At 43.1% G+C, this 14,766-nt stretch overlaps 1 protein-coding gene across 1 annotated transcript in view; it reads right to left on the bottom strand.

The window, feature by feature from the left end:
• Positions 1-4,984: 4,984 nt before the first annotated feature.
• LOC142256233 (uncharacterized) overlaps positions 4,985-14,766 on the bottom strand; it is a 58,368-nt gene continuing 48,586 nt past the window's right edge. The window contains exons 3-7 of the mRNA XM_075327812.1: positions 11,705-11,871; positions 11,357-11,438; positions 8,107-8,273; positions 7,151-7,232; positions 4,985-6,244 (exon numbers count right to left, since the gene is read on the bottom strand). Of these exons, the coding sequence (XP_075183927.1) occupies positions 6,004-6,244; positions 7,151-7,232; positions 8,107-8,273; positions 11,357-11,438; positions 11,705-11,871 (739 nt within the window). The 3' untranslated portion in view covers positions 4,985-6,003. The remainder of the gene's footprint in view (positions 6,245-7,150; positions 7,233-8,106; positions 8,274-11,356; positions 11,439-11,704; positions 11,872-14,766) is intronic.

Here is a 14,766-nt window from a genome sequence, read left to right as displayed (position 1 = left end):
TCCTGTGAGCGGCAGGTCTGTAGACACACCCCTGAGGATCCTGTGAGCGGCAGGTCTGTAGACACACCCCTGAGGATCCTGTGAGCGGCAGGTCTGTAGACACACCCCTGAGGATCCTGTGAGCGGCAGGTCTGTAGACACACCCCTGAGGATCCTGTGAGCGGCAGGTCTGTAGACACACCCCTGAGGATCCTGTGAGCGGCAGGTCTGTAGACACACCCCTGAGGATCCTGTGAGCGGCAGGTCTGTAGACACGCCCCCTGAGGATCCTGTGAATGGCAGGTCTGTAGACACGCCCCCTGAGGATCCTGTGAATGGCAGGTCTGTAGACACGCCCCCTGAGGATCCTGTGAGCGGCAGGTCTGTAGACACGCCCCCTGAGGATCCTGTGAGCGGCAGGTCTGTAGACACGCCCCTGAGGATCCTGTGAGCGGCAGGTCTGTAGACACGCCCCTGAGGATCCTGTGAGCGGCAGGTCTGTAGACACGCCCCCTGAGGATCCTGTGAATGGTAGGTCTGTAGACACACCCCTGAGGATCCTGTGAATGGTAGGTCTGTAGACACGCCCCTGAGGATCCTGTGAGCGGCAGGTCTGTAGACACGCCCCTGAGGATCCTGTGAGCGGCAGGTCTGTAGACACGCCCCTGAGGATCCTGTGAACGGCAGGTCTGTAGACACGCCCCTGAGGATCCTGTGAACGGCAGGTCTGTAGACACGCCCCTGAGGATCCTGTGAACTACGCCCCCTGAGGATCCTGCAAACCTCACCCACATACTAAAGACCATAAAAAATTAGTACTGAATGAAAAGGGCCATATCTCTGAAATCATATGGTGGATTTTAAAAAGATAAATTGAATACTCCTGTGAGCTGCCAAAATAAAATAAGAGTAAAAACTGCCCGCTCTGTGACAGGTTATAGTGACTGTGACTTTATGAAAACTCCCCTCCGCTCTGCATTTAAACACAAGGATGAATTGTGCAGTTTTAGTGCATTTTTTCACTATACAAATACAGGACCCAAAAAAATGTAAAAAAAAATGCAAGAATCAGTTTTTATCCAACAAAGATACTTTAAAAAAAAAAAAATAAATAAAAAAGGGGTAAAATTCACTTAAAATTTGCAACATAAGTTTGTGTTTTGATGCAAAAAAAAAGACATGGGTAGGAACAAGGACTTTATAAGATCTGTGATTGCTGCAAGTGAACAGGAACATCCCTGTTTATGGATATGTTTATATACACTTCTCACAGCTGAGAGTTTGTTACAATTGTATCTAGTCTAGAAAACCATCTGAGAGCTAAACCCTGCAGCAGCACAAATCTTTTTTCCAGATCAGATAGTTTTTGTTACTTTGTATCAGTGCAGATATGAGCCGGGACTCTTTAGCACACAAGATTAGCAGAAGGGGAATCCATTGTAACGACCCCTCAGCTGTGAGACTCGTCAGGTCTAGAAGGTTTTAAATAAGGGTTTTCCCATTCACTGACAGCAAACAGAGATCTGGATTATGGTGAGACATTGTAATGCATGGACTATAGGGGTCTTTAATGCTACAAATATGGGGGAAAACATGAAGTTTTGTGTGTTGGAGCGCGAGTGCTGTTCCTGGATTACATTGGCAGACGTCGGGCCGGGAGTCAGGGTTTATCCAGCGGGCAGCTTATTTTACAGCAGTAATGAAAAATGAGTTTTAGGAAATAACTCGGGGCGGTGACTTGGCCGCAAAAGGGAAAAAACCTCCGCCAAAAATTATGTAACTTTCCATCATGAGCCACATACGAAAAGAACGCTAAATGTTGTGAGAGGCGCCTGATACATTGTAACAAATCATTGAAGTGTGACAGGGCCGAGGCCCGACGTCTGCAATGATAAATAAATCGGTCAAAATGCCGGGAAATTTGATTTCCATCAATGAAATCAGCTTCTATTGTTGTAAAATAATATTAATATAAGCAGTTTATTGTGTTCTGATCTCAAAGGGTAATAAACAGAGGTCCAGGAAGAGGTTAAAAAAACCAATAATTTTCACAGGCTGTCATGGATGTGTCATGCATGACACAGTCCTGTGGTGTTTGGCTGTAGAAGGTCACAGTGTTTGGCTACACAAGCTGCTCTCTGATATTCCCCCTGCTCAGAGTTTACCCTATTCTCTTTAGGACCCTGCAGAGTTCCTCACCCTTTCAAATGTATTTCATCAGCTTTTCCCTTTTATATACCCTCATTCCCCGTTACTCTGTGCTGCTGCTATGTCTTATACCCTTAACAAGTCTTCAGTGCAAGCAATCTGCTCGTATTCATCTAGAGAACTTTTCTTTTGCACAGTTCCTCTCCCTCAGTCATCTAGAGAGGTTTTATTTTTTTCCCCCCTATGTGTGCCCTTGGTGTCTTCTTTAGAGCTTAGTGGGGTTGACTAAGTGCTGATCCCGTCCATTCGCTAGCTAGGGCCCAGAACAGGGTCAGCCAGGGCCAGGTATTCTGCTAAGCGCATAGGTGCAAAACCTATCTAGGGTGGTGAGGGAAGTCAGGGTCAGGTATCCTGCTAGGTTCTGCACCTATGCGCCTAGCAGGATACCTGACCCTGGCTTCCCTCACCACCCTAGATAGGTTCCATACTTATGCGCCAAACAGGATACCTGGCACTGGCTTCCCTCACCACCCTACATAGGTTCTGCACCTATACGCCGATCTAGGGTGGTGAGGGAAGTCAGGGTCAGGTATCCTGCTAGGTTCTGCACCTATGCGCCTAGCAGAATACCTGACCCTGGCTTCCCTCACCACCCTAGATAGGTTCTGCACCTATACGCCGATCTAGGGTGGTGAGGGAAGCCAGGGTCAGGTATCCTGCTAGGTTCTGCACCTATGCGCCTAGCAGGATACCTGACCCTGGCTTCCCTCACCATACTAGATAGGTTCTGCACCTATACGCCGATCTAGGGTGGTGAGGGAAGCCAGGGGCCAGGTATCCTGCTAGGTTCTGCACCTATGCGCCTAGCAGAATACCTGACCCTGGCTTCCCTCACCACCCTAGATAGGTTCTGCACCTATACGCCGATCTAGGGTAGTGAGGGAAGCCAGGGTCAGGTATCCTGCTCGGCGCAAAGGTACAAAACCTATCTAGGGTGGTGAGGGAAGTCAATGGTGGGCTTGGTCAGGGGTCACCATCTCCCCCTTCCCTAGACATGGGGTTTCCTTTACCTTTTGCCATTCACTTGGTACCACCCCGTGTCTATTGTGACACACGCTCCCTGCGCTTCCTCTGGATTCTTGGCTTCCTCCTTCACTTCAGCAATCACTTTGCCAAATTGAGATGGTTAAGTGTACAGACATTGAATATAGTAATTTGGACATGCATTACTGCTAAGGAAATGTCTGTATACCTTTAGTGCCCGAGTGCAGCTGTTTATTTGTTAGTCCCCTTTCTGTACATTTACTGCTGTTTTTTTCCAACACAGCATGTGGAAGACGGGGCTCTGGTCACAACTTTTTGGCCTGAATGCAAAATGTGTGGTGGAAAACTAACCCTGCACATCACCCTGAAAACACCATCCCCACCATCACACATGGTGGTAGCAAAAAGGAGACGGCTGCATTATGTGGTGCTAAGATGTCTCACAATGAATATGGGAATATAGACATGCATTACTGCTATGAAAAACATGCAAAAATTGAGATACTTAGTACACAAAAATGGCCAGTTTTATGTGAGCCCAACAGCCAGTGGCAAGGCAACCTCTTCTTGTTGGGTCCCTGCCTACTCTAATGCCTCTTTGGGTTAGAAAACCTACAAATTTATGGATGGACATCAACCTGCAAATGGAGAATTAAAATGTCCTGTGGTTGAAGAGGGAGCTCAATAAGAAGACATAACCCTGTAATCTAAGAAAAAGACTGATGGCACATCTTATCTTTCTAATGTGAACAGGTTCAGACTGAATATGAAACATAGTAACAAAAAGGAGACAGTTGCACTCTGTGGTGCTAAGACATGTGGAACTATGAATATGGGAATATAGACATGCATTACTGCTTTGAAGAATATGTAAAAATTGAGATACTTAGCACAAAGATGGCCAGTTTTATGTGAGCCCAACAGCCAGCGGCAAGGTGACCTCATCTTGTTCGGTCCCTGCCTACTCTGTCTCTTTTTGTTATGGGCGGACAGGAACCTGCAAATGGAGAATTAAAATCACCTGAGGCTGAAGAGCAGGAGCTCAATCAGAAGGCATGACCCTGTAATGTAAGAAAAAGACTGCTGGTACATCCTACCTACTGAATATGAAACCTAGAAACAAAAAGGAGACAGCTGCACTCTGTGGTGCTAAGATGTATCACAATGAATATAAGAATATAGATATGCACACAGACACACAATGCAAAGATTGAGTCAACTTCTCCCCTTTTTATCTAGTTTCCGGTGTGATTTCTATATTGCCCCCAATTTTTACTTGCCACAGGTGAGTTAGAACGAGCATCAGATGTTGGAAATAAAGTGGATACCCACAATTTGGAAAGGTGGCAACGATTTTATCCGACCCATTTTTGAAGTTTTGTTTGAAATTACGTCCAATTTTGCCTTTTTATCTTTTTATGTTGTTCCAATATACACATATACTTTTTCAGAGCGCTGTATATTTTGGCGCTGTGACACATTTTGGTATGTGAATATGCCAGGCACAGAACATGACCTTTCCTATGCAGCAATGTGCGGTATGTGAATATGCCAGGCACAATGCAGGACCTTGTTCCTACGCAGCAATGTGCCAAATGGCGGTGATATTTATTTCCTATGTGGTTACTTTGCTGTTGTGGGGATATAATATAATCCTTTATATACTGTTATTAGCTGTAACTGGCTATTATCTAGTGTTATAAATGGATTACTGGTAATAGGGCAGATTATATCTGGGCAGACATTATATTACTGGAATCACGAGCCGCTGCCGTCCATGAATAAAATGCAATAAAAGAGAAAATATAGCTTTAATTCATTGCAAAAAAAAAAAAATTCATGCACAAAAAACCCTGATATCTGGGTCTCGTATCACATGAAATCCGAGGACTGGACCTATTGGATGTCCGTCCATGAAGCACACGCTGGTGGAGGTTTATCAATCCTTAGGAATTTGGGTTGATCAGTTTGGTTGTCAATCAGGAGGGTAACCGGAAGAAAGTCAGAGATGGAGCGGGAAAGTCTGGAAAATCCGGGATTCACAGCCGACGGGGATTTAAATAATCACATTGTGCATAAATCTCTGCAGAAAACAGTCCTAAAGACTAATGCTAATCCTGATATAATGGAGATCTGTAGCATTAAAAAAATAAATATTTAAAAACTTTGTTGCACAATAACGATCTCTGTAAACTAAGTGCACATGTATCGGTTGCGCGCGGCTTCACTTCATTGCACCCGCTCTACGTTGCCTCACATTATATTATTCCTTCACTACAAAAACTTAATACATTGTTGCACTTCATACTGGATGCAACAATGTTTTAGGACTGGCGTTTTATATTCAAGTCTAAAAAAATAAATTGTTACAATAAATTGCACCAAATTTGGTAAAAACCTTTTTTTTTTTTTTTTTTCAAGTTTTGTTGAGCGAGATACAAAAAGTTAAACCAGTGCACTCCGATCAATAAATACAGACTTTTTGTCTTGCAATAAATTAGTCTATAAAACTCTATCCTAGGAATTTGGTGCAAAACATTGCAAAAATAGCAGCATCGACTTTAGTACCTGTGGACCATTATATACATCGAGCACCATCACTCCCATCGTGGGATGGAACACATTACTTGAATCTGAGTGGCGTTTACCCCCTGTGCTCACCGTCGCCCCCTACCGACAACAGCACCAAACTGAGAGGAGTAGAAAAGCTAAAGGAGAGTAGAGTAGACTTTCTAAGGGCTTCTACTTGATTTTGTAAGATTCTGGACAAGCTGTTTCAGCCTTTTAGTGGCGTATGGTTTAGGAAGGTTCAGCTAGGTAAATGGGGCAATGCTAAGGGGGTTTGGGCTTCTTGGATGACACTGCTTGGGCGACGGCATACTTGTGGACAACCTCCATAACTTTTTGCATGCATAGCAATTTCATGTCTGGTGGCAGCTGCTCCATTTTTTCTTCAATATATCGATAGAAATGGTAATCCTCCTCCTTCTTTGGTAGAACCTCAGGTTCCCTCACCCTGGAGGTTGCCACAGGATTGGAAAAAGCTGCTTGAGCTTGGAGATCTTGATAAGTGCTGCAAAAAGACAGTAAAAAGGGGGTTAGAGCACCATACAGTCATAATTCAACCCCTCCAGGTATGACAGGCCCTGGAGTCCCATTCCTTATATTACCCATTCAGATGTTTGCCTCCTAGTGGGAAACAATCTTGTGACCCATCCTGACATAAACCTCCTAGCTGACCTTTCCTTACATGATCTTCCTAGTTGACCTTTCCTGACATGAGCCTCCTAGTTGACCTTTTTTGATGTGAACCGCCTCGTTGACCCGTCCTGACGTGAACCTCCTAGTTGACCCGTCCTGACGTGAACCTCCTAGTTGACCCGTCCTGACGTGAACCTCCTAGTTGACCCGTCCTGACGTGAATTTGACTAGTCCTGATGTGAACCTCCTAGTTTACCTTTCCTGATGTGAACCTCTTAAATAACCCTTCTTACGTGAACCTCATAGTTGGCCCTTTTGTGTGATGACCTGGTATGACCTGTTCCTCATTTTACTGGTTATCTAAAGCTGGTCACCATCCATTAAAGGTTGTTCAGCCAACAACTATTGCTCCCAACCGGACTATTCACATACATGTGCTACTGAAAAGAATGGTTAGAAAAAGCCACTACCGCAATATTATCGCCTCTTGAGCTAAAGAATGGGTCATATTGACATTAAACATGCTTGATCCTTCTTTCCTCTGACTAGGCACCACCTTTATCACAAAATAATCCGCTTGTGCTCCTGTGCACAGTCATCTAACCATTATCTGTCCTGCAGGCCATGCCCACCTTAAGTTTATGACCACTGTGAATGTAACAAACCCTTCTCAGATCCTTGTTAGATGTCCTGACGTAAGCATTTTTCCTCTGCTCTAAGGCTTCCACATTGGCCTCTGACCTGCAAGTTCCTTTATTTTAGGATACAGTTGACTTACGTTCTGGCAGTGGGGGACCAACTTGGAGGGGTATCCAATTCCATGGCTGATGGAGCTGCCGATGAGATCCCAATGGTATTAACTGTTAATTGAAGGATCAAAATGTTAATACTGTTTTCTAGTAATTGTGTGTCCTGAATATGGACAGGTCATTCCTGTGTATTAATTCTCTAAGATCCTGTTTGTCAAACTATAACTTTGTGGCATGGTGGGTGTCTGTACCAAGAGGCAGGCATTGGACCGTGTGTGGACATCATGATTGGGGCCACTGATCACAGGAGTTGTGGACTTATGCCATTCACTTATTACTTATGACATTCATTTATCTTGGCTCAGTGAGATGAAGTTTGGGAAAGTAGAGGCACCTGGATGTGGCAATGTGGCACTCCAATGGGTGGGACATATAGAGCCTTGTAGATGGGCCCTAGGGCTAACTAACCCCTTGTTTGGGTGTATGCCTGCGTTCTAAATGTGGTTTGGTTCTTTGGGTATGACGGCACAAGAACCGAAATACTAAGAAAAAGAAGTGGGTTGAGGACAGAAGCAGGTGAAGGGTTTTGAACTGAGTAGAAGTGGCCAGGTTTGTGTCAGAGAGCAGTCAAAAGTCCCCGGATATGAACTCATCCTCTGTAACCACTGATCTGTGGGTAATTGAGAAAACTTCAAACTCTCATTTTGACCAGTTTTCAGTTCCTGATGCCTCTTTCTGTCCGTTCCCCTCTCCCCCCCTCTTGGTTGATCACATTCTACATGTCGCCCTTTCCTCTTTCTACTGGAGACAATTTGATTTTTGGAAGCTGGTCGAGGAGTGGAAATTAACATGATATCCTGGTATGGTAGAAAAACTAAACCAGGAGAATGGTTAAGTCAAAAATAAATGCAATAATGAAGATAAAGTGGTAATGAAACAGTGTATGAATGTCTCATTATGAAGTTCATGGCTATTGAGCTCTTACCCAGGTGCAGGGCATGGAATAAACGCCGCAGAACCTCCTGATCGTCTCTTGGACAATCCATTGCTTTTGGGTCCACAGTGTCTTCCCAGACACGCACAGGAGTTTCTTGTCGATAATTATTGTTGTCTTCAGCTTGCAGCATTTTGTCAAACTCCCAAGGTTGAGTCCTAGAAAGGAAACCACACATAAGAAAAATCTGGTTATTTTTACCAGTTCTGGAAGGAAAAACAAACCATAGAGGAACGTGTGAAAGCAAGTGACTAAATATGAGTTGTGGAGGTTCTTGACTCAACTCTTGCAGCTTGTTCTGCTTCAATAGCTTCATGATGACACTTCTCGACCCATGACCTTGTCTATTCTTCTAGTTTTGATCCTCATAACTCTAGAGCTTAGAACCATTTATGTAAAAGTGTGTAAACTAATGGCAGGGGAAATTGAATGCCTACCGAAACAATTAAGGTCAAAGTCTGGAAGTGTCTTCATGAAAATGAAGGAGCAAGTCACTTTTGGAAGTACGACACATAATATCAGATTTTTTTTTGTTTTTGTTTTTTTCCCCCAGACATTTTATTTCTATTATTAAAGAAGCTGCTGGAGCTTAATAAAGATAAAATCTGACTTCTTCCTGAAACAGTGCCCCTTCCGTCTACAGGTTGCATCCAGTATTGCAGCTCAGCTTCATTAAATTGAACAGTATTGGGCTGCAATACCACGAACAGCCTTCATATATTAGTGGCACTGTTTTTGGAAGTTTTTTTTTTTAATATACATCTCTAAACCTTTTATTGGCGTGGTTGACTCAAAGTTTTTAGTTGTAGAATAGTTAAGGATTTCATTTAATAGTTTAGGATTTAATTATCATTGTTTAGTGATGACAGCAATCAAAAGCTAATAAAATGTTACTGAGACATAGTTGGGAGCAGGCGCAGGCAGGACATATGCGTTTGGTGCTGGGAAGTGAAGCAGTAAGCATTGCTGGCATACAGACGGTTCCAGTTGTAGTCAGTGGACGGATACAGTTTTGCCCCCGGTGTATTAGATTGTTATTGTTTGTCCATAGAACAAACTGATACATTGTTATATGTTTGGTTAATATAACATACCTTGATTGGAGGGATCTCCAGAACTGTGGGCGATATATTGATGATTTGCCAATTATTTTATTATGTCACAGGCACTGAACTTTGCCTGGAAAATCTTAGAATTGATAAAAGAAAGCAGAAGTTTAACTGACTTTGATGTTGAATTATTTGGCCAGATCAAGAAAAGAAATTATGTACATCCCTCTTGAGCTTTGATTGGTCCAAAATGTACTAATGATAGGAGAAGCAAATGGGTATGATGGTCAATATCACGAATACTAGTCGCATTAACTTCGTGTCACTGTAAAGGTTATGGACACTTCTGTATGTGGTTTTTAAAGATCTGGTTTAAATATTATACATTTTTTCTTTTTTCTTCTGAAAGCAGCTCAACTTTGTTAAATCTCTGCTGAGAGTTCCCGGTCCATTCAGTATCTAACAATTTTCTTCCCTTTTTGTAATTTGCATTTAACACAGTGATTTCAATTGGTTGATGCTTAGATGGATATTTATGATAGGAGAAAGAGAGTACACCTATTGGGATTGAAGCAGCTTGCAGTGTAATGTAATGCATGCAAGCTGCAGCAGAAAAGCAGATCGTGTTCATAGCTTTTGTAGTATTTTATGTAATTCTTCAAAAATAACTATACAATATACTGAATATATAATCAAATATATGCACTCACTCACTAAAGGCCACTTTACACACAGAGATAAATCTTTGGCAGATCTGTGGTTGCAGTGAAATCCTGGACATATTATTCCATTTGTACACGGCCACAAACCTGGCACTGATTGTCCACAATTTCACTGCAACCACAGATCTGCCGCAGATTTATCTCTGTGTGTAAATTGGCCTTTACAGACCTGTATTTTTACTCAGTGCCCACCAATTCCAGCAGTGACAGGTGCTGCAGGCTATCCTATCCTATTTCCATGAGCTGCTGGACTGACACGCCATCGCCCGCCAAATATTCCCAGCCCTTACATTTTATAACATTGCAATCAAACCTCCCATTTTCTTGTAAGCCATGCATCTCTACAACATTATCTAACAAGCAGCATCCAGCTTATCTTCAAAAACACATTAAAAATGACATGCAACAATGGCCAGATCAGGTAAACAGTGGACATGGAGGTTGGAATTCACTAAAGCACTTCTCATTACAATAAATAAACAAATACATTGAGTTCCAGTGACACAAAAGTTGAAATGGTGCAGATATTGACCCCTTCTGATGTGAGGCTCCTAATGGGAAACAATCTTGTGACCCTTCCTGACGTGAACCTCCTAGTTGTTCTTTCCTGAAATAAACCTCCTAGTTGACCCTTCATGACGTGAATCTTCTAATTACTCCTTTCTGACGGGAACCTCCTAGTTGACCTTTCCTGTTGGGAACCTCCTAGTTGACCTTTCCTGTTGTGAACCTCCTAGTTGACCTTTCCTGACATGAACCTCCTAGTTGACCCATCCTGATGTGAACTTCCTAGTTGACCTTTCCTAACCTGAACCTCCTAGTTGACCTTTCCTGAGGTGAACCTCCTAGTTGACCCATCCTGACCTGAACCTCCTAGTTGACCCATCTTGACCTGAACTTCCTAGTTGACCTTTCCTGACCTGAACCTCCTAGTTGACCTTTCTTGATGTGAATCTCCTAGTTGACCTGTCCTGACGTGAACCTCTTAATTGACCCTTCTTACGTGAACCTATTAGTTGACCCATCCTCACCTGAACCTTCTAGTTGGCCCTTTTTGTGTGATGACCTGGTATGAGGCTCATGCTAGTTCATCATTCTACTGGTCATCTAAAGTTTGTCACCATCCATTAAAGGTTGTTCAGCCAACAACTATTGCTCCAAACCTGACTATTCCTCTTGAGACAAAGGATGGACCATATTGACATAAAAACATGCTCGATCCTTCTTTCCTCTGACTAGGCACCACCTTTATCACAAGATAATCTGCTTGTGCTCCTGTGCACATTCATCCAACCATTTTCTATCATGCAGGCCATGCCCACCATACGCTTATGACCTCTGTGAATGTAAGAAACCCTCCTCAGATCCCTGTTAGATGCCCCCTGACCTAAGCAGGGTTCCTCTTCTCTAAGGGTTCCAAATTGGCCTCTGACCTGCAAGTTCCTTTAGGTTAGGATACAGTTGACTTACGTTCTGGCAGTGGGCGACCAACTTGGAGGGGTATCCAATTCCATGGCTGATGGAGCTGCCGATACGATCCCAATGGTATTAACTGTTAATTGAAGGATCAAAATGTTAATACTGTTTTCTAGTAAGTGTCTTTCCTTTGTATTAATTCCTTGAGACCCTGTTTGTCAAACTATAACTTTGTGGCGTGGTGGGTGTTCAAGGAGTGGAAAATAAGATGATGTCTAGGTATGGTAGAAAAACTATAACTGGAGAATGGTAAAGTAAAAAATAAATGTAGTAATGATGCAAGTGGTAATGAAACAATGTATGAATGTATCGTTACAAAGTTTATGGCTATTGAGCTCTTACCCAGGTGCAGATCGTGGAATAAACGCCGCAAAAGCTCCCGATCTTCTCTTGGACAATCTATTGCTTTTTGGTCCACAGTGTCTTCCCAGACACGCACAGGAGTTTCCTGTTGAAAATCATCGTTGTCTTCAGCTTGCGACATTTTGTCAAACTCCGAAGGTTGAGTCCTAGAAGAGAAACCACAGATGAGAAATTTGTTATTTTTACCAGTTCTGGAAGGAAAAACAAACCATAGAGGAACATGTGAAAGAAATTGACTAATATAACCAGTTCTGGAAGGTCTAGGCTCAGCATGCAGCTGTTCTGCTTTTGGATCCTCATGACAACACTTCCTGAGCCATGACCTTGTCTTGTAGTTTTGATCTTCATTACTCTCGAGTTTCCAGTTATGTAAAAGTGTGGAAACTGTTGTGAAATAGTAAGAATTGCTGAAATACAGACAGTGCCAGTTGTAGTCAGTGGGCGGACACAGTTTTGCCTGTAATGTATTAGATTGTTATTGTTTGCCCATATAACATAGTGATACATTATGTTATATGTTTGGATAATATGACATACCTGGAACAGAGGGATCTCCAGAACTGTGGGCGATATATTGATGATTTGTCAATCTTTTTATTACATTGCAGGCACTGGATTTTGCCTGTAAAATCTCAGCAAGAGCTTGACTGGTCTTGATGATGAATTATTTGGAGCAGATTACATTCGGGCTGCATCATGTAAAGAAGATATGTGCATCCCTCTGAGCTTTGAATGGTTCCAAGTTTACTAATGATAAGGAAAGCAAATAAGTATGATGGTCAATATAATAAATACTGGTTGTATTAATTTCATGTGTCACCATATAGGCTATGTACTAGTTATGGGAGGACTCGCAGATACCCGGGATTGACGGGTCTAACCAGGTAAAAAAACAAACAAAAAACAAGGGTCTGGCCTGGGATTGGTCCCGAATGATGGGAAAGCTCGCAGATACCCGGGACCGACGGGTCTAACTAGGTAAAAAACAAACAAAACAAAACATGGTTCTGGCCTTGGATTGGTCCTGAATATTTGGGATTGGTCCGGAATATCTGGCCGGTCCCAATATAAGTCTCTGGGGACCAACTGGCGCAAGTGCGCTATACTCGCCAATCTCCGAAACGGCGGTAACTGCCTCCGTGGCCGCTCATTCTGCTTCCGGGGCTGCTCATTAGCCTCCTACATAGTCACTGCTTTCCTCACCCGCTGGTGTCTGTGATTGGTTGCAGTCAGATAGTACCCCCACCCTGAGTGTCAGCGTGTCAGCTGACTGCTTCCAATCAAAGATGCGGTGTGCGTCTATGGCGTGGTGTAAAAAATTAACACATTTGGAGTAGGGTCCACCCATATTATGATACCCAGCACAGATAAAGCCCAAAGCTACAGGTTGCAGCCTGCAGTGTGCCTATCTTGGCTGTGTATCAAAATTAGAGGGACCCCATGCAGCTTTTTTAGCAATTTTGATACCCAGCCATGATAAAGACCGACAGCTAGGTATTGGTATTCTCAGGCTGGGGAGACCCATGCTTATAGGTCCCCCGAGCCCAAAATAGCAGCCTGCAGACGACCAGGATTGCTGCATCCATTAGACATGACAATCCCGGACCTTTACTCGGCTCTTCCATTCTGCTGTAGAAAGTCTAGGAGAGGCTGAAACGTCCAGACATGAGTTCAATAAAGACTGCAATTAGCTGTACAAAAGAGTGCTGGTATCTTTTGAGTTCAATACAGACTGATTATCTACAGTATGTGCACCATTGCCTGGTTGGGAGTGCTGATCTTTTCTCTTGTATAATAAAGCCAGACAGCTGGGGGCTGGTATTCTCAGGCTGGGGAGACCCATGGTTATTGGGGCCCCCAGCATAAAAATAGCAGCCTGCAACCATCCAGGATAGTCGCTGATCTATGTGCAAAAAAACCAAACATTAAAATGACATGCAGCAATGCCTGGATCAGATAAATAGTGGATATGGAGGATGGAATTTACTAAAAGCAGTTCATGTTTCCCTCTCATTACATTACATAAAGAAATACATTTAGTTACAGTGACACAAAAGTAGAAATGGTGCAAATATTGCATGCGGTGCGGATCCCAGATAGATGTGTAAAAGGTGTGTACAAACAGTGACAAGATAAGTCGTGCCCCAGTATTTCACACTTAGCAGTCCTTACCCTTCCGATGATATCATGGGCCGCGACTGCCTTGTGTTTAGAATGTTCTATAGACAAGCACAAAGAAGGGCAATGACATGGTTGCACCCACCTTCATCAGGAAGGGTTAAACTGATAATTAGGACTGTTCCTAGGCCCCTATAATTAAGTAGCTGAGCTTCTAAGGCCGGGCATGAAGTTAACCTTCAAATTGTGGATCTTCTAGTAATAAATGTTATTGTGCATGTATCACTACATAGAACATTTGCTTCTGTAAATTCACTTTTTTTTTTTAACATAACAATTAGCATATAGCATATAGCCCATAGCCCTAGCCCTAGCCAGTTTCTATAAGTGTGATGTTTCGAAATTCATTGTGGTTTCCTGACTTCTCTTTTGAAGTTTTTCCTGTGAAAAATCTGTATTTTTTTCCCGTAATGTCAGAGAGCAGAGTCTGTAGCTGATAATTCACAGAGTAACCGCCCGGCTGCAGACAGGAAAAAGAATAATGGACCCTATGAGGTCCCTCTGTTGCTGGAGTGATCTACTGTCCTTAGTCTCCGATAGGGAGTCAGGCTTGTCATTGCTGACACTTTCCCATCTGATGTATAAATACAATGTATTGAAATTTTTTTTTATTAATTCACCATCGTATAAGATCAAGAATTCAGATCAAACGCTTGTAGAGTGATACATTGTATCAGTGATGAAGTTTGCTTTTTCCCCAGAGCCCTTCTCCTCCTCCATGCTATGTACAAGTCTAGACTGGGGCTCAGAAACAGAAAGGAGGTTGAATATACCCTCAGAAAAGGGAAAAATAAGGCCGTGTTCACATGGAGTTTTGTTCCAGTGTCATGGCGGCATCAGACGCTATACACACCACTGATTCT

Source organism: Anomaloglossus baeobatrachus, chromosome 11 (genome assembly GCF_048569485.1).
Source record: "Anomaloglossus baeobatrachus isolate aAnoBae1 chromosome 11, aAnoBae1.hap1, whole genome shotgun sequence".
Lineage (NCBI taxonomy): Eukaryota > Metazoa > Chordata > Amphibia > Anura > Aromobatidae > Anomaloglossus > Anomaloglossus baeobatrachus.
The sequence above is the reverse complement of the archived record's forward strand: the minus strand, read 5'-3'. Positions and strand labels throughout refer to the sequence as shown.